Genomic DNA, 25,579 nt, shown 5'->3' on the forward strand with positions numbered 1-25,579 from the left:
TGGACTCCTTAGGGTTTTCTATAGGCAAGACTATGTAAACACTACAAAGTGTTTTCTTTCCAATCTGAATGCCTTTTTTTTCTTGTCTAATTGTCGTAATTAGAAGAACCTCCAGTACAGTACTTAATAGAAGTATCTTAGAAGGAAAGCCTTTCACCACTAAGTATAATGTTAGTTGTAGGTTTTTCATAGATGCCGCTTGTCATGTTGAAGAATTTTCCTTCTCTTCTTAGTTTGTTGAGAATTTTTAATCATGAAAGGGTTTTGGATTTTGTCAAATACCTTTTTTGGCCTATTGAGATAACATGTTTTTGTCCTTTATTAATATGGAGTAGTTAAGATGTTAACCTTGTGTTCTTGAGGTAAATCCTATTTGGTCATGGTATATATGTTGCCAGATTCAGTTTGTTCATATTTTGTTGAAGATTTTTGCATGTATATTCATAAAGGATATTGGTCTGTAGTTTTCTTGTGATGCCTTTGCCTGGTTTTGGTATCAGGGTAATAAGCATATAAATGGATAAAAGTTAGTAAATACTAGTAATTGTTAATCATTAGTTACCAAAATCTTAGATCTATCAAACCAATAACCATAAACCATTTAATTAACAAATTACACTTAGGCACCACACCCCACATGTGATTTTCAAATATAACATTCTCTCATTTTTTTAATTGAAGTACAGTTAACATACAGTGTTATATCAGTTTTAGGTGTACAGTATAATGATTCAGTAATTCTATACATTACTCAGTGCTCATCAAGATAAGTGTATTCTTGATCCTCTTTATCTATTTCACCCCACCCCTCTGGAAACCACCAGTTCTCTGTATTTAAGAGTCTATTTGTCTCTTTTTTTCTTTATTTTGTTTCTTAAATTCCACATGAGTGAACTCACGGTATTTTTCTTTCTCTGATTTATTTCACTTAGCATTCTGTCCTCTAGAATATCCTCTAGGTCCATCCACGTTGCAAATAGCAAGATCTCATTCTTTTTTATGGCAGATTAATATTCCATTGTATAGTTACCATATTGTCTCATTTTTTAAAAATTTGGGCTTCTTGATGGGATTTAAAGTTTTTCATAAAGCTAACAATATGTGTAAACCTGAACTGTTATGAATTTGAAAGTTTATAATCTCTGAATTGTTAAAAATATATTCTGCTTGATTTTTCCAAGACCCCAGTTGATATCCTTCCCCTTCCTATTTTTTGAAACCAGTTTCTCTAAAGGCACTTACCTACCACCCTCAGACCTCGGAGGAACCACGGATATATTTACCATCCCGTCAGGATATCAGGTCTATATCAATTCAGACAATTCTCCGGGCACCTTACACAGAACTTTACTCTGGTGTTGTTTGGACCCAGTTCTGTTTCCAAACCAACAGCGTTTTTGCCATAGTCATTTTATAGGCTGGTAAATGGGGGTGAGACACCCGAAATTAGAGAAATCAATAGACCTGAAGTGATGATAAGGAGAATAAAAAGCAAGGATTAAAGTTGGAAATTGTTTCAAAGAAAGAAATCCCTAAAATTGAGTCAGTATATAGAACAACTATTTATAGCATATCTGGATATAAAGGGGAGTGGACAGACTGAGAGAGGTGACTTCAAAGAAGATCCCGAAGTTTCTGGTCTACAGTGATAGTAATAGTGATAGCTTTGACAAGGAAGCAGGCTGGGAAGGTGAGCGTGGTGAGTGGGTAGGTAAAAATTTTGCTGTTGACATGGAATCACAAAATCCTAGACCTGGAGAGATTTAAGTGTCTGACTCAACTCCTCAATTTTGATGGTGACTGTCACTTCAGCAAACCAGCATGTAGCTAAAGTACTGTTGACTCTAAAGTTCTGAGTCTAAAAAATGCTCCTGCTGTTCAAAAGGAGCGATAATCAAAGACATATTAGTGTTAGCGGAGACTTTTCTTTGACATAATTAAAAGAGAAAGCTTCTAATTAGAAAAGAATAGCTTTTTTCCTCTGTAATTTAGTGTTAACTTGGCCCACGGGTGCTCCTGAGCTCATTTCCCATTGTGCACAGTGTCTTTGAACTCCATCAGCATGAATCTCCCTGAGTTCTGCCTTGTTATAAGTCCAGTTCTGAGTCACTCTTCAGATGCTTATTGAGTTCCAGCAACTTGTAAAGCACTGAACTAGATGCAGTGGGTAGCACAAAGAAATATGAGACTTGGTCCCAACCCTAAGTAGATTATAACCTATTTAGATACTACATAAAGAGATAAAGAGCATTTCCTATTAGTATTGTAATATTACTTGAATAAACAGGCACTAATACTTAAAGATCAACAGAGAAATTACAGTGAGTCTTAGTGGTCAGAGAATGCTTCACAGCGGAGGTATTGGTCCTACCTTGAAGTTCTCGGATCTTGAAGAAGCAGTGAAGAGTGAGGAGCTCATATTAAGCAGGAGGAATGGATTGAGCAAATGTGGGAAACTATGAGCCAACTGGATTAGCACATTCCTAAATTCTTTTTTTTTTTTTTTAATTTTATTTATTTATTTATTTGACAGAGAGAGAGAGAGAGACAGCGAGAGAGGGAACACAAGCAGGGGGAGTGGGAAAGGGAGAAGCAGGCTTTCCGCTGAGCAGGGAGCCCGATGCGGGGCTCGATCCCAGGACCCTGGGATCATGACCTGAGCCGAAGGCAGTCGCTTAACGACTGAGCCACCCAGGCGCCCCATTCCTAAATTCTTCTTGATACCTAAACAGTGGCATCCAAACTCCTTAGCCTGGCCTTTAAAGCTCATTAAAAATCTTTTCCTCACCACTCCAGCTAGAGTGGTCAAGTTGTTATCCTTTATATACATGCCAACCCTTTTTGTAGTTTCTTATCTACTGCTCTGTTTATTTGGTGCCACATCTGATGTGATGAAATCCTAGACCACCCATCTCCTCTGTGATTACTCCCTGCTCTGAGACTTCATAATCCTTACAGCTTGTATAATTCATATTACTTTAACTGTTTACCACTTTATACTCATTCTGTCTCCCCAGTTAGATTATAAACTCCTCTTCTGCCTCCTTGGCTAACTCCTTTTTTCTCTGGATCCCTAAGTGTTAATGTACCTCAAAGACCTAGAAAGAGCACTTTCTATGGAATCATACCCTTCCCTTGTGTGATATTAGTGAAAAGCACAAGGGCCAGAAGCTCTCTCAACCTAACTAGTTGGTTGATGACTGGTCAGATGTTTTAAAATCAGAGCATTTCATTGTTTTTATTTGTAAAATAAGAGGGTTGAATTAGGCTTCTATTCCCCCTGTTTTGACTTTACAGTTTTCTGATACTAAATTATTCCTATTCTTTTAAGTAGAAGATCATGAAGAAGGAAGGGGGTGGCACAGGGCGGGGGTGGGGGGGTTACAAACCTGCCACCCAGAGGACACACTTTATATTATGACGAATATTTTTTTAACTACTGTTATAAACATATATATACATTTAGGGACTTTAAAATTGATACTTTCCATCTAAAATCTTGATTCTTTTCTTGCCACTAAGGAAATCAATATAGTGTCTTTTTAGAAAGTTGAGATAAATGATGGTACTACTCTTTGGTACGTGACCCACAGGTCAGAGTAATTTAAATATATCACCAAAGATTTCCCCTCTGTGATACCGAGCAATTACATTTAGAAGTATGCATTAGGTCCTTTAGGCCATATAAAGCCTGATAATGATGCCAAATTATTTTAAAGCAGAAGCTTGGTTCCAGTGTATATACTCTGGACTGAAGTAAGAATACAGTTCAACATCGTGAAACTTAAAAACTTATTTCTTGAAAATTCCCTTTGCTAGAGGATTTGTTATCTTCTCCATAACATTTCTTAGAGACAGAGGTCCTGAGCCCAAAAGTCTTTTCTGAAGGTAGAACATAATTCATGCAATGGAAAGGGTGGGAACTTTAAAATTATTGCTGGGATCCCTATGGAAGTTACTTTTTTATAACAAAGTTATTAAATTATTAACTAAAAATTACTTGATTAAAGTAGGATAATTAACCTCTGATATATAATTAAAGAAATAGAAAAAGTAGACAGGTTTGTTTTTTGGAGAGATTTTGATAGCTACCATCTCTAATCAGTCAACAATTCAGAGTTGTAGGTTTCTGCATGTTACACCAACAGACATTCTGGGGTTTGTTGTGGGTTTTGTTTTGTTTCCTACTTTTTAAGGGAATTTCCAAAAAGAAAATTATTTGCAATTTTCCTAGGAAGATTAAATTGACTTAGAAATAGTCTTAAAACAGTAGTTTGGGGTCAAGGGGAATGGTAGTTGGGGCTCTTCAGATAAAAAATGGCAATTTTTCGGGCGCCTGGGTTGCTCAGTTGGTTAAGCGTCTGCCTTCGGCTCGGGTCATGATCTCAGGGTCCTGGGATCGAGTCCCATGTCGGGCTCCCTGCTTGCTCAGTGGGGAGTCTGCTTCTCCCTCTGCCCCTCCCCCCCACTTGTGCTCACTTGCTCTCAATTAAATGAATAAAATCTTTTTTAAAAATGGTAATTTTTCAAATGCCTAAGATAATAAAGTCTCCATAAATTCATTAAAAAAACTTGAAATCTGGTACCTACAGAAGTAGCACTGTATCTCATTGTTATTTAGGTCTGTCTGATCAGTCTGGGTTGGAATATTTTGTTACCCTTATTCTGAAAAGGCAGTTCACAGTTCACTTGGCATCAGCTTTGGCATTTCTTGCCTCAGAGGCTACAATGGTAGCCATAAAAATCGATTAATAAATTACATTCTCAGAAGAAACCTATAATCTATGGGTACTGTCCAGTTGCAGTAAAGTAACACACCTTTTGAAATGGAAATGATCACTAAACATGCAGCGTAGAACTTCACAGTACCAGTTTCCTACTATTGGCCTTAACTCAAGCATTCACAAATAGAAGCCATTTCTCTTACCAACGTAGAAGACAGAATTTATGAATTAGGCTAGCTACCTAGAAGTTTCAACCATAGCTCACAAGTTACTAAAATTCACTCATGAATGTTTTTAATTCAAGAGGGATTTCACTGATGGTAAGAGTTGGCGTCTTTTTTTTTTTTTTTTTTTTTTAGATTTTATTTATTTATTTATTTGACAGAGACACAGCGAGAGAGGGAACACAAAAGCAGGGGGAGTGGGAGAGGGAGAAGCAGGCCTCCCGCAGAGCAGGGAGCCCAATGCGGGGCTCGATCGCAGGGCCCTGGAATCATGACCCGAGCCGAACGCAGACGCCCAACTACTGAGCCACCCAGGCGCCCCAGAGTTGGCGTCTTTTAGTCTTTCATCTTCTACCTTGCATGCACTAAGGCATGTTAAACAACGTCACTAAACTTTTTTTTTTTTAATTCTTTCATGCCATTTTCTCTCTCCTAAATAGTATTTCTTTTACTCTGAAGAGGAAATGGTCTCTTTCTGGGTATTAGTTTTAAAATTACAAGGAACTGTCAATATGATTTCTGTATTGGCTTATTTTAGTGGTGGATTTTTTTTCCCATCTTAAAAACAAAACTTGCTAGTCTTGTCCCGTTCTCTCCACACCAAACATTTCTTCCTACACACTGCACTATTAAATAATTCTTCCTAAAACTTGGCTTTTGTCATTTTCAAGACTTACTTTATATTTGTTTATTCATTCTCCAAATATTTATTTAGTGACTGATCTGAGCCAGGCCATGCCCAACTCTAAACTCCTTGAAGCAGCTGTGTATGCTGTTTATAACCTGCTTTTTTCTCACTTATCCAGTTTCTAGTTGTCTGTCCTCAGTTGCCAGTCTTTGCTTTATACCTCGTATTTTGCCATGCTTTTCTGAAGCACCATCCTTCCCTTCCAGTGCCCCCCCCTTTTTAAGATTTACTTATTTTAGAGCGAGTGAGGACGGTGGCGGGGGCGGGCAAGGGGAGAGGGAGAGCGAGTGTTAAGCAGACTCCACGCTGGTCAGGGAACCCAACACGGGGCTCCATCTCAGGACCCTGCGATAGGACCTGAGCCAAAACCAGGAGTCCAAGGCTTAACCAGTGCCACCCAGGCGCCCCTTCAAGTGCTCTTATAAAAAGATTTGATAAGTCATTTATTATATAGTTGAATTTAACCATTATCTTACCTCTCAAAAGGCTTTTACATTTTGACTTTTCCTGTAAATGTGAACAATAAACTGTCTTTGAAAGAATTCAGAGCTGTGTGCACATGTGGAGGTATTGGAGAGGCAGAGCGCCCCCTGCTGGTTCCTTTGAAATCACACTAAATGAAGGGCCCAATCACACTAAATGAAGGGCCCTCTGCCTTCCCCTCCCACCTTCATACTGCCTGTGCTCCTTCCCATCTACAGAGCTGTGCAACTGTCCCTCCTCCTGCCACTGAACCGCCTGTACCTCTTTCCCTCCGTGTTCAGCTCAACCTATCCTACGTCCTTCCTAAAGGTTTTTCTGTCTTCTATTGTTCATTTCCCTTCTGTGAGCTCCTCTATTATATATGGTCACCATCACTGAGATTGGCCCTTAAATGTCCTTTGTTTCACTTGGGTTCTTTTTCCCCATCTCTAATCTTCAACAACACTGATCCTATCATCTTAACTTTCTGTTTAGATGCTACCTAGCAAAGAGACCCAGTTGAATTGAGTGAATACCTGAATAGAAATGAGAACATGCCTAGGCCCATATATGTATATTGTATTTAGCAACATTTTGCAAAATGAATTTATCCTTCAATGATGGATGATGGAAACATGTCATTTAAGGGCATTATTAAAATTTGTTGAAATTTTTTAAAAGGGAGAAAAAATCCATCGTTTTTTTCTTTAAGTGCTAATATCTAAAGAAAATTTTGATTTTTACTTCTTAACAGGTGGTTTGTTCTAGATGCAGAAACCAGAGATCTAGTTTCTATCCACACAGATGGGAATGAACAACTCTCTGTGATGCGCTACTCAGTAGGTAGGCAGATTTACCCCCATCCTGGCATTAACAGCATTTCTCTGTCATTGCATATTTTCACTTCCACTAAAGCTGACTACTTTTTTTCTTTACTCTCTAAACTTGTTAACTATTGAATATGTTTCCCCCAACATCAGATTAAGTTCTGTTGCAGGAAACTGCAAAAGATCTTCTAAAGTTAAACAACATTCTAAATCATCAAATTTAGAATGAACTGTTACAACTGCATTTGCAATTGAAAGCAGAATACAGTGCAATCAAATCCTATTTTAGGGGAATTACACATACTTAGAATTTTGAATAGGTATTAGGCTGAATGTTATATCTATTTAGTAATCTTTTTATATGTAAGAAAATATAAAATAAATTATAGTACTATTCAAAATACGCACTATTATAGGCTGTTCGAGCTCTTTAAAATCTAGTTGCATTACTGGCTACATAGTATTGATTAGTTTTGTTAATTAGATAAAATACTGAGCAACTCATAAGAATTTGATAAATTCATTTAGCCTTATTTGAATAATTCTTTATACTTTATTTAAATGTTAATTATGTTTCCATAATATTCCCATTCCTTTTTCCCATTATTAATATGGTTTTGATTCATATCATTCTTCTCTGGAGTTAGTGTGAGTGACATTTGCTTATATTTGAAAATATATTCCAGTAGTTGTTGGATCAGTGTGGGATCCAAAGGATCTTTTTGATTGCTTCTAAGTTGTTTAAAAGGAAACACAGAATACTATTCTCTGAGTTGAACATGGAAGGAAGAGTATTTGCTCAGGCTATAAGCCTGGCAAGTTATCCTAAAGCAGAAAAGGTTTTCTGTTTGTCTTGGCTTTTTTAGTGCTGTACTAGCAAATTACTACAAACATAGCAATTAAAATCCAAAGATCAGTTGGACTTTATTGACCATCTGTTACATGGTAAGAACAATAGAAGAGACCATAAAAGAAGAGAACATAGTCGCTTCCCAAGTTGGAGAGGTCATATGTGCTCAGCTGAAATGAGCAATTGAACACTCAGCTTATGAGTACTGTGTACTTAGACCCATAAGAGCAGGTTAACTTCCCTGGAGCCAGTTTGTAGCTAACTAGAAGGAGATGAGCCTAGAGTCTAAGACCTGTGAGTATCTCCAAGAAATGACTGGACTAGATGGCCATGTTTTTCAAATCTGCTTAGTGATGGAAGGATTCATTCATCAAATACCAAATAACAGTTAAATTAGATTTAACATTTGTAAAATATCTTTCACTTAGTACAGGTCCAATAAAATAGCAAATCTGTCAATACATTTCTCTAGTTAACACTTTTTCCTGTCTCATTCTAGATGGCACCCTCCTGGCGGTAGGATCTCATGACAACTTTATTTACCTCTATGTAGTCTCAGAAAATGGAAGAAAATATAGCAGACATGGAAAGTGCACTGTAAGTAGTTAAAGTAAAATAAATTAAGCTGTAAAATTGTTGGAAAATTTTACTTTTAATAAGTTAAATTTTTACATTGATGTATCCATTGTTTTCTGTCCTTAACTGCTTTAAACTTTAATCTCTTTGAAAACAGATTACTTAACGGCAGAATATTGCCATTCCCTGTGTGCTTTAGAAATGTTTCTTCTTTTGATGGGAGTTTAATACCTGTTTCTGACTAGATTAAAGGCAGTTTCTTAAATCAAAGCTGTTTCCATAGGAAATCCTTAGAATAACACTTTTTGAAAATGGAGTGAGTCAGAAATGAAAGGGTATCTCACTTTTAATCCCAGTGTCCCACATTCCTGTCCATCCCCAACACCCTGCAATTTCCTGTATCACCTCTTTCACCATTAAAAGTAAAGTAATTTATATGGAGATCTGTCTGCATAAAGAGAGTTAACAGAAGCATATTTCCTTTAATTTATTCTGATCGACTTTGTTATCATTTTAAGGTAGACTTGATTCAATTCTGTAGACATACTGAGTACTTACCTTATGGCAGGGATTCTGCTAACTTGAGAAATGTTCTAGACACCAGGAATATATGTAAGATTTATTCCTTATCCTCAAAAAGTATATATTTGAGCTAAGGGCAGGACAAGAAAGGCAGGCAATACAGCATAGTGGTTAAGAGCACTGACTTGGGATTCGACCACCTGGATTTGAGTTCTTATTTCACCACTTACAAGCTAGTGTGACCTTGGGCAAGTTACTTAAAATCTCTGTTTCAGTTTTCTCATCTATAAAATGAGGATAACAGCTGTTTCTGCTTCACTGGATTAAAATAAATTAATGCATATAAAATACTTTGAATAGTGCTTGGCAAATAATAGGTACTCAATATGTGTTAACTATTTTTATAGAAAATGAGGTAGCTTGGTGTGTATGTTAGGAAAGGATTAGAAAATTACTTGATGAATTAGTGGTTAGTGGCAGCACAGATCACAAAATAGTTTTAGGGGATAAATAAAAGAATTTCGTTTTTAGAAGCCTATACATAAGCAAAATCCAGGCCATTTACTACTATTCAAAGAAGAGACTTGTTTATTTACTTTGTGTGTATACATGTGTGTGTGCACACACATTATTTTGTACCATAGGCTAAAACCAGCCTATAAACTGATCTACAAGCAACATCAAAGTTTCAGAATTTATCCAAAATAATCTTTTTGCCTTGATAATAATTATGAATCATTAACCATTAATTTATTGAAATCTCTTTTAATCAGCTTATTATCATAATATTTGTTATATGAAATAGTACAGTAATGCCTCATTATAACCACATGAGCAAACGAAATGTTCCACTGAAAGGAATTTTCAGGTTACTAAAGTTTACCCTACCAGGCTCCTTAACCTTAATTAAGAAAAATTAAGTTTCTCTTAATTTTCTACCTCAATCTTTTAAAAGTTCATGTCTTAATAAACAGAGTATATCAGTTAAAATTTAATCTTGTGGAATCATATAAAATTTTACAGGTAGCCCTGTAGCACACACTTGGCTCAGCTCTTATTTCACTGATGTAGAGACTGACTTTCAGACAAAAGACTTGTCCTTGGTCACATCTTGACTTGGTGGCAGATCCAGGGCCTGAACCCTCTTCTCTTAGTAGAGCAGACTCTCCAGTGTAATATTAATGCCTCAGATTTTTCAGTATCTGTCTCATTGTCCTATGCTCTTACAGTACAACTGATCCAGAAAGGAAACAGCAGTATATGACATTGGATAATGAGAATGACCTTGGAAGTGTTGAGAAATGGCAGGCTTATCAATTGCATAAGACTTGGCCTTCTCCAATTAGGCAGCTTTTATCTCTAAAGCATTTGAAAGTATTATTTTGAGATATCCTTAGGAACTGTTAAAAGTTGATAGTACTGCTTGAGGCTGTAATGAAAGGCTCAGCTAGTCTGCTTTTCTAATTATCTAATGTTCTGTGCTTTGCTTCCAGCTCTCACTTCTCCTTGCTGTCTGCTTCCACCAGCTGGTCTTAGAGTTTCATGTTAACTGCTTTTATCTGTTGTCTGCTAGGGTATAGGTATAGGACAGACAGAACAGAGCTAATGCTGGTTTTGCCGCTTACTAGATTGAGACTTTAGGCAAGTAATTAACTTACTTGAGTCTTAATTTTATTATCTTAAAATTGGACATTATAACAGTTCCTACTATATAGGATTGTTGTGAAGGTTAGGAACTACTCTCAGAGTTGCAAATACAAATGCTGTTTTCTATTTTATTTCCAATATTTTCCTAGTACTAGTCAACATTTAAGTAACCACCATAGCTGCAGAAGCTATTTAGAACTTTAGAGAATGTCCCTTTAATAAATTAACCAAGCAGTTGGAGCCTGTCCCTCTTCGTGGCATCATTTTATGTGCAAATGTCAGTTGAGAAGATGACTGGTACCCGAGAACATAAACGAGTACTTCCTGGGAGAGGGGCGTGGCAAGCTTGAGAGGGTTGTTACAGGCCAAGGCCTTGCTCACAGTCAGAAGCTAAGAAACAAACAAGATCCATTTTAGAGAAATGGACTTACATTATGCAAGTTCTCCAAAGCTGTTTTATAAAATACCAATTTCTGGAGCACCTGAATGGCTCAGTCGTTAAGCGTCTGCCTTCGGCCCAGGGTCCTGGGATCGAGCCCCGCATCGGGCTCCCTGCTCAGCGGGAGGCCTGCTTCTCCCTCTCCCACTCCCCCTGCTTGTGTTCCCTCTCTTGCTGTCTGTCAAATAAATAAATAAGATCTTTTTAAAAAATAAATAAATAAATAAAATACCAATTTCTAAAAGCTGTAAACTGGTAAGGGACTGAATCCTAGTTTCTTCTGGCCAATCAGGTTTTCTGTCTATAAACAAGCCTCAGGAAACCAACTCAGAATCCGAATGCAAGTTTATTCATTTAAAATAAGGTATATAAATGCCAAGGGGACAGGACATGCTCATCTTGCAGCCAGTACTTCCCTTCTGGCAAAAATATGCATGTGAAACCAGAGTATAATCAGGAGGTGAGCAAACGTAGCACGTACATCCCCAGTAAGTCAATAGCTGCCACTGGAAGTGGTCTTGGTTCAGGTCCCTCTGTCTTAGACATTATGGGTGCTGTCCACGTTTGCCTCTGTGACTCATTGCTGACCACCTACCTGAATAACACTTTCTTGGGACAGATTCATACATGCAGTCAGGTTGTACTCTATCCTTGCTGGCCTTGGACTTATGATGACTCTTACTTCTTGGCCTTTTTCTGCTTTGACTTATTCTATGTTGATTGTAAAGTTTAACTCTCAAGAGGTCCCTGGGGAACTTCCACTGCAGTTTCCATAAACACACAAAACTTGCTCTTCCATTCATTGAATTTGCTTGCTATTATGTAGCAACCTCAAACACCTCAAGTTTGTTTACTACACATGGCTGGTCCCAGATCTTCTCTTTGAAGGAACCCCAGTGATCTTCCAAGAAGTTATGTGCTCCTGGGGCGCCTGGGTGGCTCAGTTGTTAAGCGTCTGCCTTGGGCTCAGGTCATGATCCCAGGGTCCTGGGATCGAGCCCCGCATCGGGCTCCCCGCTCTGCGGGAAGCCTGCTTCTCCGTCTCCCACTCCCCCTGCTTGTGTTCCCTCTCTCGCTGTCTCTCTCTCTCTGTCAAATAAATAAATAAAATCTTTAAAAAAAAAAAAAAAGTTATCGGCTCCTACTAAGCCTGACTTCTCTGGGCGGGGTGAGGGATGGAGAGGAAGAGAGAATGGAGTCATCCCTCTATACTGTTTGTTTGTCTGTGGCAACCTTTCATTTTCTCTTCTGTGACCTGTCTGCCCTCTCACTTCCCACGTTTGCCCCTGGGAGCACACTGTCTTCAGCTGCCCCTGTGCTCTCCGCATTCCCTCCTGCACACACCCCAAACCTACTTTACCAGATCTGTGGCATTTTCTGCCTCTTAATTAGACCATAAAATTTAGAATAACCTTTTTTCTTTCTTTTACTTCCCGTGAAAACATCCATCTTCTTAGTGTTCGGTACATATTAGAAAAAGTGGCTTGATCAAACTGTAGGATTCAGGGGTTCATGGTTGTATCCTGTATTGAGTGTGTAAGCAGTTTGATTTCTTTCTTTTTGAGAGAGTGTGAGTGCATGTGTGTGCAGTCAGTGGGGGGAGGGGCAGAGGGAGAGAGAATCTCAAGGGGACTCCATGCTGAGCGTAGAGCAGAGCCTGATCACGTAACTCTGAGATCATGACCTGAGCTGAAACCAAGAGTCAGACGTGTGACTGAGGCCCCCAGGTGCCCCTAAGCAGTTTGATATTATAACTGCTGCTATAGAAAAGTTTAGGCTTTGGATTCAGGAGCTCTTTTTAACTTGTCTCCTGCAAAGCCCTAAGGTGGGGCTGGGCTGGGCTGGATATGATTTTCTTTGCTTTGCATATTGGGCTTCTCTTGTAAGATTTAATATGTAAGAAAGATTTTATAGCTAAAAAGAATTTGAAGACTGCCAGTTGGCTATCTGAAATATCCTTGAGTGTGAGTTGAGGATTGATAACTATATCAATATATATATATACACACACACACACACACGCATATATACATATATATACACATACACATTTATATATACACACACATAAATATACATACATGTTTGGGGGGGTTTTTTTGTTTTTTGTTTTTTAAAGAACAGCTTTCCCTTGAACCAGCAAAAGTACATCAGAAACGTGATTGGGGTGGGGGGGTGGCGCCTGAATGGCTCAGTCGGTTAAGTGTCCTAGGATCAAGTCCCACGTCAGGCTCCCTGCTCAGCGGGGAACTTGCTTCTCCCCTGCTTCTGCTCTCTCTCGCAAATAAATAAATTTTTAAAAAAAGAAACTCCAGGGTGGTGTCTGGGAAGGTAACATTATAGACCCCAAATAGTTACATTTAATCTTTTGCTTATTTATTGGAATCCATACCAGGGGAAAAAATACTTTGTTTTTCCAGTATGAATTGGTAACTTCCCCAAGGTCTTTTCTATATTGGGTACTTTTGCTATTCAGGAGTCTTTTTTGAGAATACTTTATACTGATTTACCTTCTAAATATGTTCTGTGTCCAATACAGATGGAACTACATGATTATGTATACATATAATGCTTTTGATGCTCTTTTAAATAATGTTATTAAAGCCTTTTCACAGTCCCAGATGATATTTTTAAATATTTCTACATTAGTGTGAATGCTTCTTGGAGGACTGCACTTTGCCTGATGAATCTGGTAAAATCCTTCATGCATGCAGCCAGCAGTTTTCTTATCTGAGAGGCATGGCTTCTAACACCAGAGCCAGGCATCATCAGATTCGTGTGTACCATGAAAAGGATTTCTGTGAACCTTATCCTCCTTCCAGATTCAGAAAATATCCAGTAACCAAATGTGTCTTTATGCCTTTGAAACTTGAATTCTTGTGAAGCTGGTAGGTCTCCATTGTGCCTAGCAAGTGATTCCCAACCTGTTTTCCAGTACACCTCCTAATCTCTGGTGATTTCAGGAGCTTCACAGTTCTCAAATTCACAGCATTTAAATTTATTTAAATGTATAAATATATTTGCCATACAGCACTGTGGGGGAGATCATAGCTCCAGAGAGGTGTCGTTAGACTTTCAGAAGGTAATAGAGTAATTAGAGTACTTTGTGTGAATCATTAGAAACTGCACCTAAGGTACTTTGAATTTTTTAATTAAAAAAATGTGTGCAGAAAGCTAGTGATTCAAAAAGTACAATAGAAATTAAATATGCTTTACAACAGACTGTAGGAGATAAAAGTGCTTTTGAGTCTCATTGTGCCACCATTAAGACCTGTGCGTGATTTAGCTTAGAAATCATCAAATGCTTACACAGGCAACAAAATACAGCATTTAGTAGTTTTTTTGTCTTAATTCCCACAGTGTTAGTAGAAACTAGAGCAGAATAAGATCTTGTCTCCTGTTTCAGGAATGTTTTAATGAGTCAGGTGGTCATATTGGATCCAGCTGTTCTGAAGGAGTACATGTTGGGTGACTTTTCCCCAGAAATATTCTTTGGAGATAAGAGTTTTCCTAGGAGACCTCCACATGCCCATGTATCTGCACCATCTTCCCCAGCCTCTGGGGTGTACCATGGATGCTAAGAAGCAGCCCAGGAAAACTGTACTCTCTGTGACCAACCTAGAACCCTTTACTTCATTCTCAAAAACTTAAGTCCTTCTAAAGGGGACACCAGTGACTTGGAAGAAGACCCGAGGGAAGGTGATCTGTGAAGTGTCCTTTAAGGCACAAGTCTACAAGACTCCTCTTTCTTGGAAGTCTGACACAGGTAATAGGTGCTTGTTGCTGCTGTCTAGGTGGAGAGGCCAGCAGGATACTCCCAAGTTCCAGGTGCTTAATGTTTCCACTGTGGTGAGATCTCTTTCATTCCAGAGTTATTGTTTTGTTTTTGTTTTTTTAAGATTTTATTTATTTATTTTAGAGCTAGAACGCGAGAGCATGGGGGAGGAACAGACCACCCTGAGCGCAGAGCCCGACGTAGGGCTCGATCCCACGACTGAGATCATGACCTGGGCCAAAATCAAGAGTTGGACGCTTGACCGACTGAGCCACCCAGGCGCCCCCATTCCAGAGTTCTACTAGAACTCTTCATGTATCACGTGGCATCTTTGCATACCTGCATCTTCAGTTCCCAACAAGATAGGGTGAAAAAGAACTAAAGACCTGCTGTGAACCCTGGTCCGTTCTAGAGGCTATGATGCTCCACTGTATACATTAGGAATTCCAGATGAATGGCTCTACTCAGAAAACCTGTTGGCTACTAAACTGTTTATTATTCAAAGCGCTAAATGCTTTCTAATAGTTGATCTGTTATTCCCTAGGGACATTCCAGCTATATCACACACCTTGACTGGTCCCCAGACAACAAGTATATAATGTCTAACTCAGGAGACTATGAGATATTGTACTGTAAGTATGAATGATCACATCCAGCTGAGAAGTGTCTGTCAGGGGCGCAAATGAACAGGCTGTGCAGAATTTGAATTGTGTAGAGTGCATGCTGGCTCTCTGACTTGACAAAACATATGTTACCCTGAGCTAAGGAATGAGAATCTCAAATGTGGTTCACCTCTCCAAGAAAGTAAGGAATTAACTTATTATATATGTAGACATGTAGTCCTAAGAAATTACTTAGGGAGATTGCTGCTTTAATACGGCTTTGTATTTAACTTTTCCTGGAGAGAGGAAAGAGTATAATGCATGGGTATTTATGCTTTGTTAAAGAAAAACAATTTCAGTGGGGAACAATTTTGTAGTTTTATAAACCCTGTTAAAGGCAACACTGTTTTTTCCTTTTTAAATGTATCTTAACATTTTTCAGTGTATGGATTATAAATACAAATAAACGTGGCTAGTTTGAATCAAGATACACTTTCAGATACATTTATACACAGGCACTATGGTTATACTTCCTGTTTCTAAATTTAAAGGGGACATTCCAAATGGCTGCAAACTAATCAGGAATCGATCAGATTGTAAGGACACCGATTGGACAACATATACCTGTGTACTAGGCTTTCAAGTCTTTGGTAAGAACATGACACCTGATGGGAAAAGATGGCTTGTGGGGTTCTTATATATAATAATTACTTGCTTAAATTTCTAAATGAAAAAGAGTCTGCATGTGTTCTTCAGTGTTATCACTATTAATGCCAGATTCAGAGAAATGAAGTGTGTTAGGATCAGATCAGTATGAAGTTCTCTGCAGAATCCAGCAGACTTTTGTTCCTCAGTAAATATGAAAGACACTTGAAATAATAGCACAGATCGCCTTCCCATTTTTTTTCTCTAAGTGAAAACTGAAATATTTTAATTTGTAAAGGCATTTTTAAAATAGCTTCATTGAGCATACTACATAATTCACCTACTTAAAGAGTACAGTACAGTGGTTTTAGAACTAGTGTGGCCATCACCACTGTCTAATTTGAGAACATTTTCATCACCCTAATAAGAAACCTTCTACCCATTAGCAGTCGCTCCCCACCCTCCCTCCCTCTGCACCCACCAGCCACTAATCTACTTTCTTTCTCTAATAACTTAGTCTGGACTTTCATGTAGAATGTTTTCAAGATCATCCACATTGCAGCGTGTATCAGCATTTTGTTTTATGGCTGAGTAATAGCTCCTTGTATGCATATACCACATTTTGTTTATCCATTATCAGTTGACAGACACTTGGGTTGTTTCTACTTTTCAGCTAGTATAAATAATGCTGCTGTGAACAAGCACGTGCAGGTCTTTGTATAGACATGTTTTCATTTCCCCTGAAATGTACCTAGGAGTGGAATTCCAGAGTCCAATGGTAACCTTGTGTTTAACCTTTTGAAGAACTGCCAGAATGTTTTCCAAAGTGGCTGCACCATTTATATTCCCTCCAGTGACATACGAGGGGTTCCATTTCCCCACATCCTTGTCAGCAGTTCTTACTCTCTTGCATGTGAATGTCCAGGTGTCCCAGCACCATTTGTTGAAATATAAAGGCATTTTTAGTAGACATTATTTAAAGATAAAATTTGGAAATCATTCCTAATCTGATGTTTTAGATATTTCTTGAAATCTTTTCTGTGACAGTTTTGTAAGCCTTTTCCCAATCTGGGGGTATCCTTCTGAAAAAGTTACAAGACAAATGGAAAGTTAAGATAATAAAGCCTTCTCTGCAAAGAACTAAAAAGAGATGTTCTACTCAGTAATTAGAATACTGGATAGGAGGGGGACATCAATCCCTTAAGCAATGTCCAGAATATTAGTACTTTCCCTTTAACAACATCTCTGCCTTCTGATTGGGGGGGGGGGGTTCTCTCCTCCAGCCTGTTTGCAGATCAGAACAGTTCCTTATGCTGTGTACATTAGAAAAATAATCCATTCTAGGTCCCTGTGCTAAACACAACTTCTGTAGAGATGGAGGAGAGTACTGGGCTAGCAAGAAATTAAAAACGAACTCTGACTCGTCCAAACACGATTTCATTATTCTGGGTGAAACTGAAACAGTAGCCAATAGCTGGTAGTATTTATTTAAGAGATGTCAGTTAAGAAGTGTTTTGACTTGTTTTAGCGAATTTACCAAAAACTTCTTTGTTCTCAGAGGCCAGCATCTCAGCCCTTCTGTATTCCGTAATTTCCATCTAGTCTTAATAGGGTTTTGTGCTAATTATGTTGAACATGATCACCAGTGCTTCATAATGATTCAGAATAATTAAATTTGTTATGTCTCTGGAAATAAATAATAGTTCTATGAAAATTCTATGGGATAGCATGGTAGACTAGTGGATGGCCTATGCATTTCCATTAAGATAAGAAAGAATCTTGGAGGTTTTCTTCTAAGTGCCTGCTTGAAGAGAACAGCAAGGAAAGAGTGTGTACATTTTACACAGCTTCCCCAGAGTCTGCTTTGAAGAACTAGAGCTGTAGCTTTGTTTTTCTGCACCTTGCTATACAAGTAACACAATTTCCCCTCCAACTAGAAACTTTAAAAAGGAGGAGCTTATTTGCGGAGGTGAATTAAGCTAAAACTATTTGTTAGCACCACCTGCTGGTTACTAGTGAGTACTTTTGTTTCTTTAAATTTTCCATCTTGAGGCTATTTTCACTGAATTTTATTAGATTTTGGGTAAAACTTCATCCTTTGAATGAAGTGTTGAGCCACTAAGAAATCTGAACACAGATTAAAGTGAATTAAGATTCTAAAATTAAATAAACCCATGTGGCATCACAGTTATATTTTAGACTAATTTTTCTACACCCCTGTGTTCCCATATCAAAGGTGTCTGGCCAGAAGGATCCGACGGGACCGATATCAATGCACTGGTGCGATCCCACAACAGGAAGGTGATCGCTGTTGCTGATGATTTCTGCAAAGTTCATCTGTTTCAGTATCCCTGCTCCAAAGCAAAGGTAAGATCAATTTAATAAAAACTAGCGTTGTAGGGCCTTTTGTCTGGGAATATTTTTGTGTCGATGATGAGAAGAGATGTGTAGAGTTACTCCTCACTGCCTGTGATGCCATGGGGCCCGGGGGAGGGGGGCGGGGGGCAGTGCCCCCGTAAGTGTCCAGGCCAGCACTCCTTGTTTACTCCTTTGCCATTAAGGTCAAGAAGACCGTTACAGAAGACAGTTGTTTTATTCATTTTTGTTGATCAGTAATTTTTTAGCAGGTATTTAAATGTCTCCTAAACCTACTAAAACATTTTGTTATACATACGATCAACATTATCAAAGCTCCTAGAGCTCCTAGTCCTGCCTGCCTAAATTCTCCCCTAGCCGTCTCAGCAGAAGAGTTACTAAGCTCTGACAAGTGTACTAAACTGACATCCGGAAGAGATTATTTATGATGTTATTTTTTGAAATATATGATCTGACTATATGGATGTATATCCAGTTACTCTGTTTTGTTTCTCCCAAAGAAATAGGTATCAAAAGGAAATTACTGCTAGCTCCATTCCTCAGATTTGCTGACTCTGTGACTTGAATGACTTCCCTTAGCTAGTCGCTTCCATTGCTGTAAGCAGGCATGTAAATGTGAAGAATGAGCTTAATTTTCCTGTCTGATTTGTTTCTTCCAGGCTCCCAGTCACAAGTATAGTGCCCACAGCAGCCATGTCACCAATGTCAGTTTTACTCATAATGACAGTCACCTGATTTCAACTGGTGGAAAAGACATGAGCATCATTCAGTGGAAACTTGTAGAAAAGTTATCTTTGCCTCAAAATGAGATTGTAGCCGATGGTACTCTAACCAAAGCCCCCATCTCTTCCATCGAAAGTGTCATGCAGTCTGACACTCCCACACCACCTCCTTCCCAGCCCTTAAATGAGACAGCTGAAGAAGAAAATAGAATAAGCAGTTCTCCCACACTTCTGGAGAACAGCCTGGAACAGACTATGGAGCCCAGTGAGGACCACATCGAGGAGCAGAGTGAAGGGGGGAGTGAAGACCTCGGTGAGCCTATGTATGAGGAGCCATCCACTCAGAGTGAAGCCATTCTTACCGAGGACCAGCAAGACCCCTCGCTCCTGTCTTAACAGCAGGACTTCAGTGCGACTCTCTCCTCCTTCAACTGCGTGTGATCTTGTGATAGAGTTCAGGTAACAGGCTGGGGAGTGGTGGAGATCACTCTTGATGGAGATCTGGGTTTCCACACGATCTGTTTTCAGTAGTCTTACCTGCAGTCTCTCAAGTGCGGCAGACCTAAAGGTTCAGTTGGGTGTTTGTTGAAAATTAACCAAACTTTTAATAGCAGGAAAGGCTGAAACATTGTCTCAGAAATTACCTTGTATGTAAGTGGTATGATGTCAATACTGGAAACAAAAACAGCAGTTGTATGGATTTAAAATAAACCCCTTGTTATCTGAACAGGTTTTCTTCAGGAACAACCCAGAGGCATCACAAACACTGTTACTCATCTACTGGCTCAGACTGCCTTTTTTTCCCCCCTGAAGCAGAAAAATCAGAAGAAAAAAACAACCAAAAAAGAAAAAATGCACTCTGAGATATCCTCCCACCCCAAATGTCTGGTGGAAATTTTTTAGTGAAAAACTTGAGTATTGCCACCTGCAGTGGGGTTGCCTTGAGTCCCAACACCATTTCCTTACATGAGCGCTAGATGGGCAGACATGCTTGCTAGTCTGCCCTCTGGTGCTGCCTTTTCTAAGTCGTCGTGAGGAACAGTCCCTTCCTTTCTTGTGTGCAGATCTATTTTATCTTAGAACTAAGAAAGCAGTGGTTTGTTAAAGAGCTTTTAATGTATATTAAACCATTAATACTCAGAAATAATGGATTCCTCCAAGGATTCCTTTACTGGCGGAACATTTTTCAATGTTTGGCATTCAAGTGAATGGAAGAAGAAAAACCGCATGCCTATAAAACTAAACTGTAAGAATTACTTGGCTAATTTTAGCTTAGCCTTCCTCATAATTTGTTCCTTTGATAATAGGAGAAATATAAATACAGTAAGTTTGAATTGGTGCTTGAAATTCATTGGTTTAGTTATAATTTTTATATAGATTATATTGAGGGGTAAGACTGAAAATTACAAATTCTTTTTTATAGAAGTATGAATAACAGTCACAGTAATTTTTTATAAATTGCATACTTAATAGACTTCCTATATATGGTCATTTTTCTCTGGTAGAGTTGCTGTAAGCCTTGCAGTTCTGATGTGGCTGTCCTCTGCTATTTTGGGCAATGCATGTATTATGCATTGGATAGTTTTGTTTTGTTTTTTTGTCAGATGACTGTTTTTCTTAAGTACATGTTTCTACTATAGTTACTGACAAATATGCATTTCCTATATATTTGTTTATACATTGATTATAAAAAAACTGTTTTGATTTATTTTTGCTGAATTTTTTGTTAGATCATGTTTAGAAACTTTGAATGAGTTCATAAGTCTTAAGTATAAGTATGCAAGTGTTTACGTGATTGTGCCATTCCAAAGTGCATCAGAACTGTCATTCCCTTCTAGTATCTTCTCAGGAGTAATACAAATCAGGTATCTCATCATCATTTGGTAATTAATATACAAACTGCAGTGAACTCCTAAGGACACTCACATTTACATTCACATGCTGTATGTAAGGGTGCGGGTATGTGTGAAGGGGTGAGTGTAGACACTCTGTGTGTATCTATCTAGGAAGATATACGCCACATTGAAAATACTCAGTGTATATCTCTATGTGTATAGGTATATGTCCATGTATATCTCTTTCCTTTTGTTTACAGTTGTTCAAAAAAAAAACCTCAAAGTAGTTCTCTTCAAAAGAAGAGATATAGATTCCAAGCAATCCCATCTTTTTTCAATATGTTCTATACATAATTATCAGAGCATCCATAAATATCAGGCATATATACTTGCCTTATAGCAGTGTAATTAATCATCAGGTCAGCATGTGCTGAGATGAACAAGTAGTTCTAGAAGAAAAAGCATTTCTTTAAGTACCTGGGCAATACAGCTCTCCATGATAAGCAGGGAGTTTATTTGGGGACACCAGTCACCTTTGGGGTTGCTGTGTACAATGAGATTTATAATCGTGATACTCTTGGGTGGTAGTTTCAAAAGACACTACTAATGCGCAGAAAGCGGTCCAGCTCTCTCTTGCTGGCAACTACTGTTTAATGGTCAATTAAATCTGTGATAATGGTTGCAAGTGGGTGGGATTATGAAATTGTAGATGTTTTTAGAAAAACTTGTGAATGAAAGTGAATCCAAGTGTTTCATGTGAAGATGTTGAGCCATTTCTATCATGCATTCCTGTCTCATGGCAGAAAATTTTGAAGATTATAAAATAAAACGATCAAAATGTTTCAGGCGTCTTGACTCTTACTTCGCTTATACTGCTCGTTTCCGTAACTGTCCGGTTATCAGAAGACACGGCCGTTACGCTGACCGCTGCCGGGGATACCCCCGTTCTGGTCTCATGTATGCTTCCGCTTACTAGGGGAATAGCTTCGTTTTAATTTATTCCATGTCTACACTTTGTCTAATGTTTAACAGTGGATCATCCTGGCGATCCTGGTTACTTGCCTGCCAGCCTCCTGTCACTGCCTCCCGCGTCCGCCTCGGTGAAGTCCTGGCCCTGGGCAGGGCCCTGCGCCCCCGGCTTCCTCCTCCTCTCCCGTGGTGCCTAGGGACACATCCTCTGTGCCACAACCATCAGTTGGCCGCTACAAATTTTTCTTTCTGAAAAATCAGGTTGGGAGCATTCCATACGTTGCTTAGTTTCAAAAGCATGGAAATGGGGTTTTCATCGTTACCTTATTCATCCTTGGTGACTATGAATCTATGTTCCCAGCCACTCCTATCACTCACCCCGGAGAGGCTGCCCTGGGGCAGGAATTACTCTCCTACCAATTTGGGAGACAAAATGGCTTGACAGGCATCAGAACAAACCCCCTGAACAATGTGATTTTTCCTCTCAATAAAAAGAGGAGATCCATAAAGAGGAAATGATGAAATCGATTTTGAACATACCGGCCTGTTGGTATAACTTCTAGAAGGAACTGGGTTTCCAGCTTAAAGCTGGAACTGAAATGAAGGGAGTGAGTTTAAGAACATGTTTTTAGGACAAAGATGACCAGGCTTGAAGAGCAGTTAGATAGGACCTGGGTCTAGAGAAGCACCAGTGTGGCCAGCACGCCTCCAGCAGCCCGGGCCTTCATGTGCTGGTGGAGTGTTACCCAGTAGGCAAGGAGATGGGGAGATTTAGCAAGTGGCCCATGTTCCTTTTACTTAGGCAATGGCCATGCCTGGATGTCATGCTTCGTAACCATGCTTCTGCCACTCCTACAAGGAGAAAGACTTGAGGAGCGTGAAGAGGGGAGAAAGGGGGAGAGAGGGTCTCGAGCAGGCTTCACGCCCAGCGCAGCACCCAACACGGGGCTCGATCTCAGAACCCTGAGATCATGCCTGAGCCGAAATCAAGAGCTGGGACGCTTAACTGACTGAGCCACCCAGGTGCCCTGAGAAACACATGCTTTAGAAACAGGGAGGACAGAGGAAAAAATGAGGGTAAATAGGGTAAATACAGAGAATCTGGAAACAAGAGGGCCTGTGTCCATCTCCATCTTGGCTCCGGGGGGCGGGGGGCGGCACGCGGGAAGACTTCCCACAGTGATGCGGCACATCTGTCCCCAGCACGGAAGCCAGGCCTTGCTGGAGAAGCCTGCTCTGCCTGGGCCCCAGGACCGCAGTCCTCAAGGGACCACAGAAAGGTCTCCAGGCCTCTTTACCATAAAACAGATGTAACCCTTAGTAAAGAGGCGGCTTTTGCTCTCCTCCCAGGGTCTCAGACCTCAGATCACGTTAAATGTTCTGCGCTAATTGGTTCACCTTTTCCAAAGAAAACCTGAATTTCTACTCGACACTCATTAAGTCCCTACAATAATCCTTAATGCTCTAATATAAAGAAGGCAAAGGAGGGCGCCTGGGTGGCTCAGTTGGTTAAGCGACTGCCTTCGGCTCGGGTCATGATCCCGGAGTCCCGGGATCGAGTCCCACATCGGGCTCCCTGCTCGGCGGGGAGTCTGCTTCTCCCTCTAACCCTACCCCCTCTTGTGCTCTCTCTCTCACTCTCTCTCTCTCTCAAATAAATAAATAAAAATCTTTAAAAAAAAAATGTTAAAAAATAAAAAAATAAGAAAATAAAAAAGAAGGCAAAGGAATAAAGAGAAATAATCCCAAACGGGGAAAAAAAAAAAATTCACTGACTCCCCTGGAAATGTCAGCCTGTTTGATTTCTGTGTCCATGAGTGACATCCTCGGGAGACCATGGCTTCCTGAACTGAATACGTTTCTGTTGGGTTTTGTTTTCTGTTTTGGCCAGTCCAGAAATCTGGCAGAGAAACTTCCTGGTACCCCTTCTGTACCCGGACAAAAACCTGAAGAGGTGGGCGGAAACGAGTGCCCAGGGGCTCCAGTAGGGCACCCCCGCATATCTAACTGCTGTCCGACAGGAAGCGCTAACGGCTCGTGTAACCCAGGCGTTCCGTGTGCTAACTCGTTCGGTTCTTCCGGCAGTCCTGAATTTGATTCCCTCCATTTTACGCACAAGGCAACTTGAGGAACAGAGAAGTCGGGTCACACTACTAGCAAGTGGCTGAGCCAAGACTGGAAGCCAGCGCCTCCTGCCCCCCGCGCCCCGCTGCTAGCGCACCACAGAGGACTCAGTCGTTCCTACTACAAAGAATGAACTAGGTTAAACGAGTTGCAAGCACCGAAGAGCAGCGTAAGGAAAAGCTACAAAGCAATTCGACTTGGAGAAGGCAGCATTGAGCTCTGAACAGAGGCGCCAAGTTAAAGTGACCCTCCTCATGCACAAGTCCCCTCTCCTGCCACCCCCATAACCAGAGCGCAGGGCCGAGAAGCTTCCAGGCCCTTACACCATCCTGTGGCACCTGCTGCCAACAACCACCTGCTCTTCCTGCCTTCTTTAGCCACAGTCAGGCGCACAGGTCCTCAGTCCCTCATGTTCAGTTTAAACCTCTTTGTGTGGAGACGCTGCTCCCTTGTTTTCCGACCTTTGGGCAACTTCCATTACGTTGAAAACGAAGCGTAGCAGCTTCTTTCTGTCATTAGCCAAGTGCATTCCCCACTTTGTCCTCATTCCCCATCCCACACTTCTCACCGCAAGCCTGGAGTCTCTGCCAGCCCCACGCTCAGCCAGAGGGCTTTGATCTTGCACCTCCTCTCCCTCAACAATGTAAACATGTGGTCCTGAAAATAGATTTTCCTCGGGAGCCACCCATCGACAGAGATGAATACACATAATTACGGGGCTGATGGCTAAACATCTCAGTGGGATTACACAAAATCGGCTCCAGAGGCAGGTTTCAACTCCTGGTGGAGTTTACTTTCACCAGATCTCACCAAAGGCACAGAAAACGGGGGGGGCAGAAGAAATGGCCTCAGGTAGGAAAAGCAACTTTTTCAGTAAAAAGCAAAGCCTTCATAACCTGGCCATCCTGTTTCATTCTTTTTTTTTTTTTTTTAAGATTTTATTTATTTATTTGAGAGAGAGTGAGAGAAAGAGCACAAGAGCGGGGAGCGGGAGAGGGAGAAGCAGACTCCCTGCTGAGCAGGTAGCCCGACACAGGACTCGATCCCCGGACTCCAGGATCATGACCTGAGCCGAAGGCAGTCGCTTAACCAACTGAGCCACCCAGGCGCCCAACCATCCTGTTTCATTCCTGATGTTCATGTAGCCACCCAGAGTGCATCCTGGGAAAAGGCTTTGCAGCCTGCCTCTGCACAGCGATGCTCGCTTAGCGCCCACTCGGTGGGGCTCACTCGGAAACCTGGTTGGAAGCGGGGAAACCAGAAGCCCTCATTCTCTTACCATGTCAACTGCAGAACACTGGTTCCGTTAACAGAACTGTAAGCTGGGCGTCCGGAGAAGGCAGGTCCTCTTCCTTCTATAGACTCCAGTCTCTCTACAACTATGTACTGGGCTGCTAGCACCTTCCACGCGGTAGCCACTTTGACTCCTGGGGCGCGTGTACGGGACTGGGTCCAAAAGAGTCGTCCACACAGCAGGTAGATGTTACCAGGCTGCCTCAGGCGGGCAGCTGTGCTGGGCTCGGTGGGGAATCCCACGACGAGACAGACACAGCCCTGCCCTCAATGGTGCAT

The 25,579-nt window shown here is 40.3% G+C and overlaps 1 protein-coding gene across 4 annotated transcripts in view; it reads left to right on the top strand.

The window, feature by feature from the left end:
• Positions 1 to 21,754, top strand: part of EML4 (EMAP like 4) — a 147,012-nt gene extending 125,258 nt beyond the window's left edge. For 2 of the 4 annotated variants that reach the window (XM_032410391.1, XM_032410392.1), the window contains exons 18-23: positions 6,853 to 6,941; positions 8,275 to 8,372; positions 15,279 to 15,366; positions 15,888 to 15,986; positions 18,218 to 18,348; positions 19,017 to 21,753. In XM_032410391.1, coding sequence (XP_032266282.1) covers positions 6,853 to 6,941; positions 8,275 to 8,372; positions 15,279 to 15,366; positions 15,888 to 15,986; positions 18,218 to 18,348; positions 19,017 to 19,475 — 964 coding nt within the window. In that variant the 3' untranslated portion in view covers positions 19,476 to 21,753. Of the gene's footprint in view, positions 1 to 6,852; positions 6,942 to 8,274; positions 8,373 to 15,278; positions 15,367 to 15,887; positions 15,987 to 18,217; positions 18,349 to 19,016 lie in introns of all 4 variants that reach the window. The other 2 variants (XM_032410390.1, XM_032410393.1) reach the window with 2 other exon arrangements.
• Positions 21,755 to 25,579: the final 3,825 nt, after the last annotated feature.

Source organism: Phoca vitulina, unplaced genomic scaffold (assembly GCF_004348235.1).
Source record: "Phoca vitulina isolate PV1807 unplaced genomic scaffold, GSC_HSeal_1.0 scaffold12, whole genome shotgun sequence".
Classification (NCBI taxonomy): domain Eukaryota; kingdom Metazoa; phylum Chordata; class Mammalia; order Carnivora; family Phocidae; genus Phoca; species Phoca vitulina.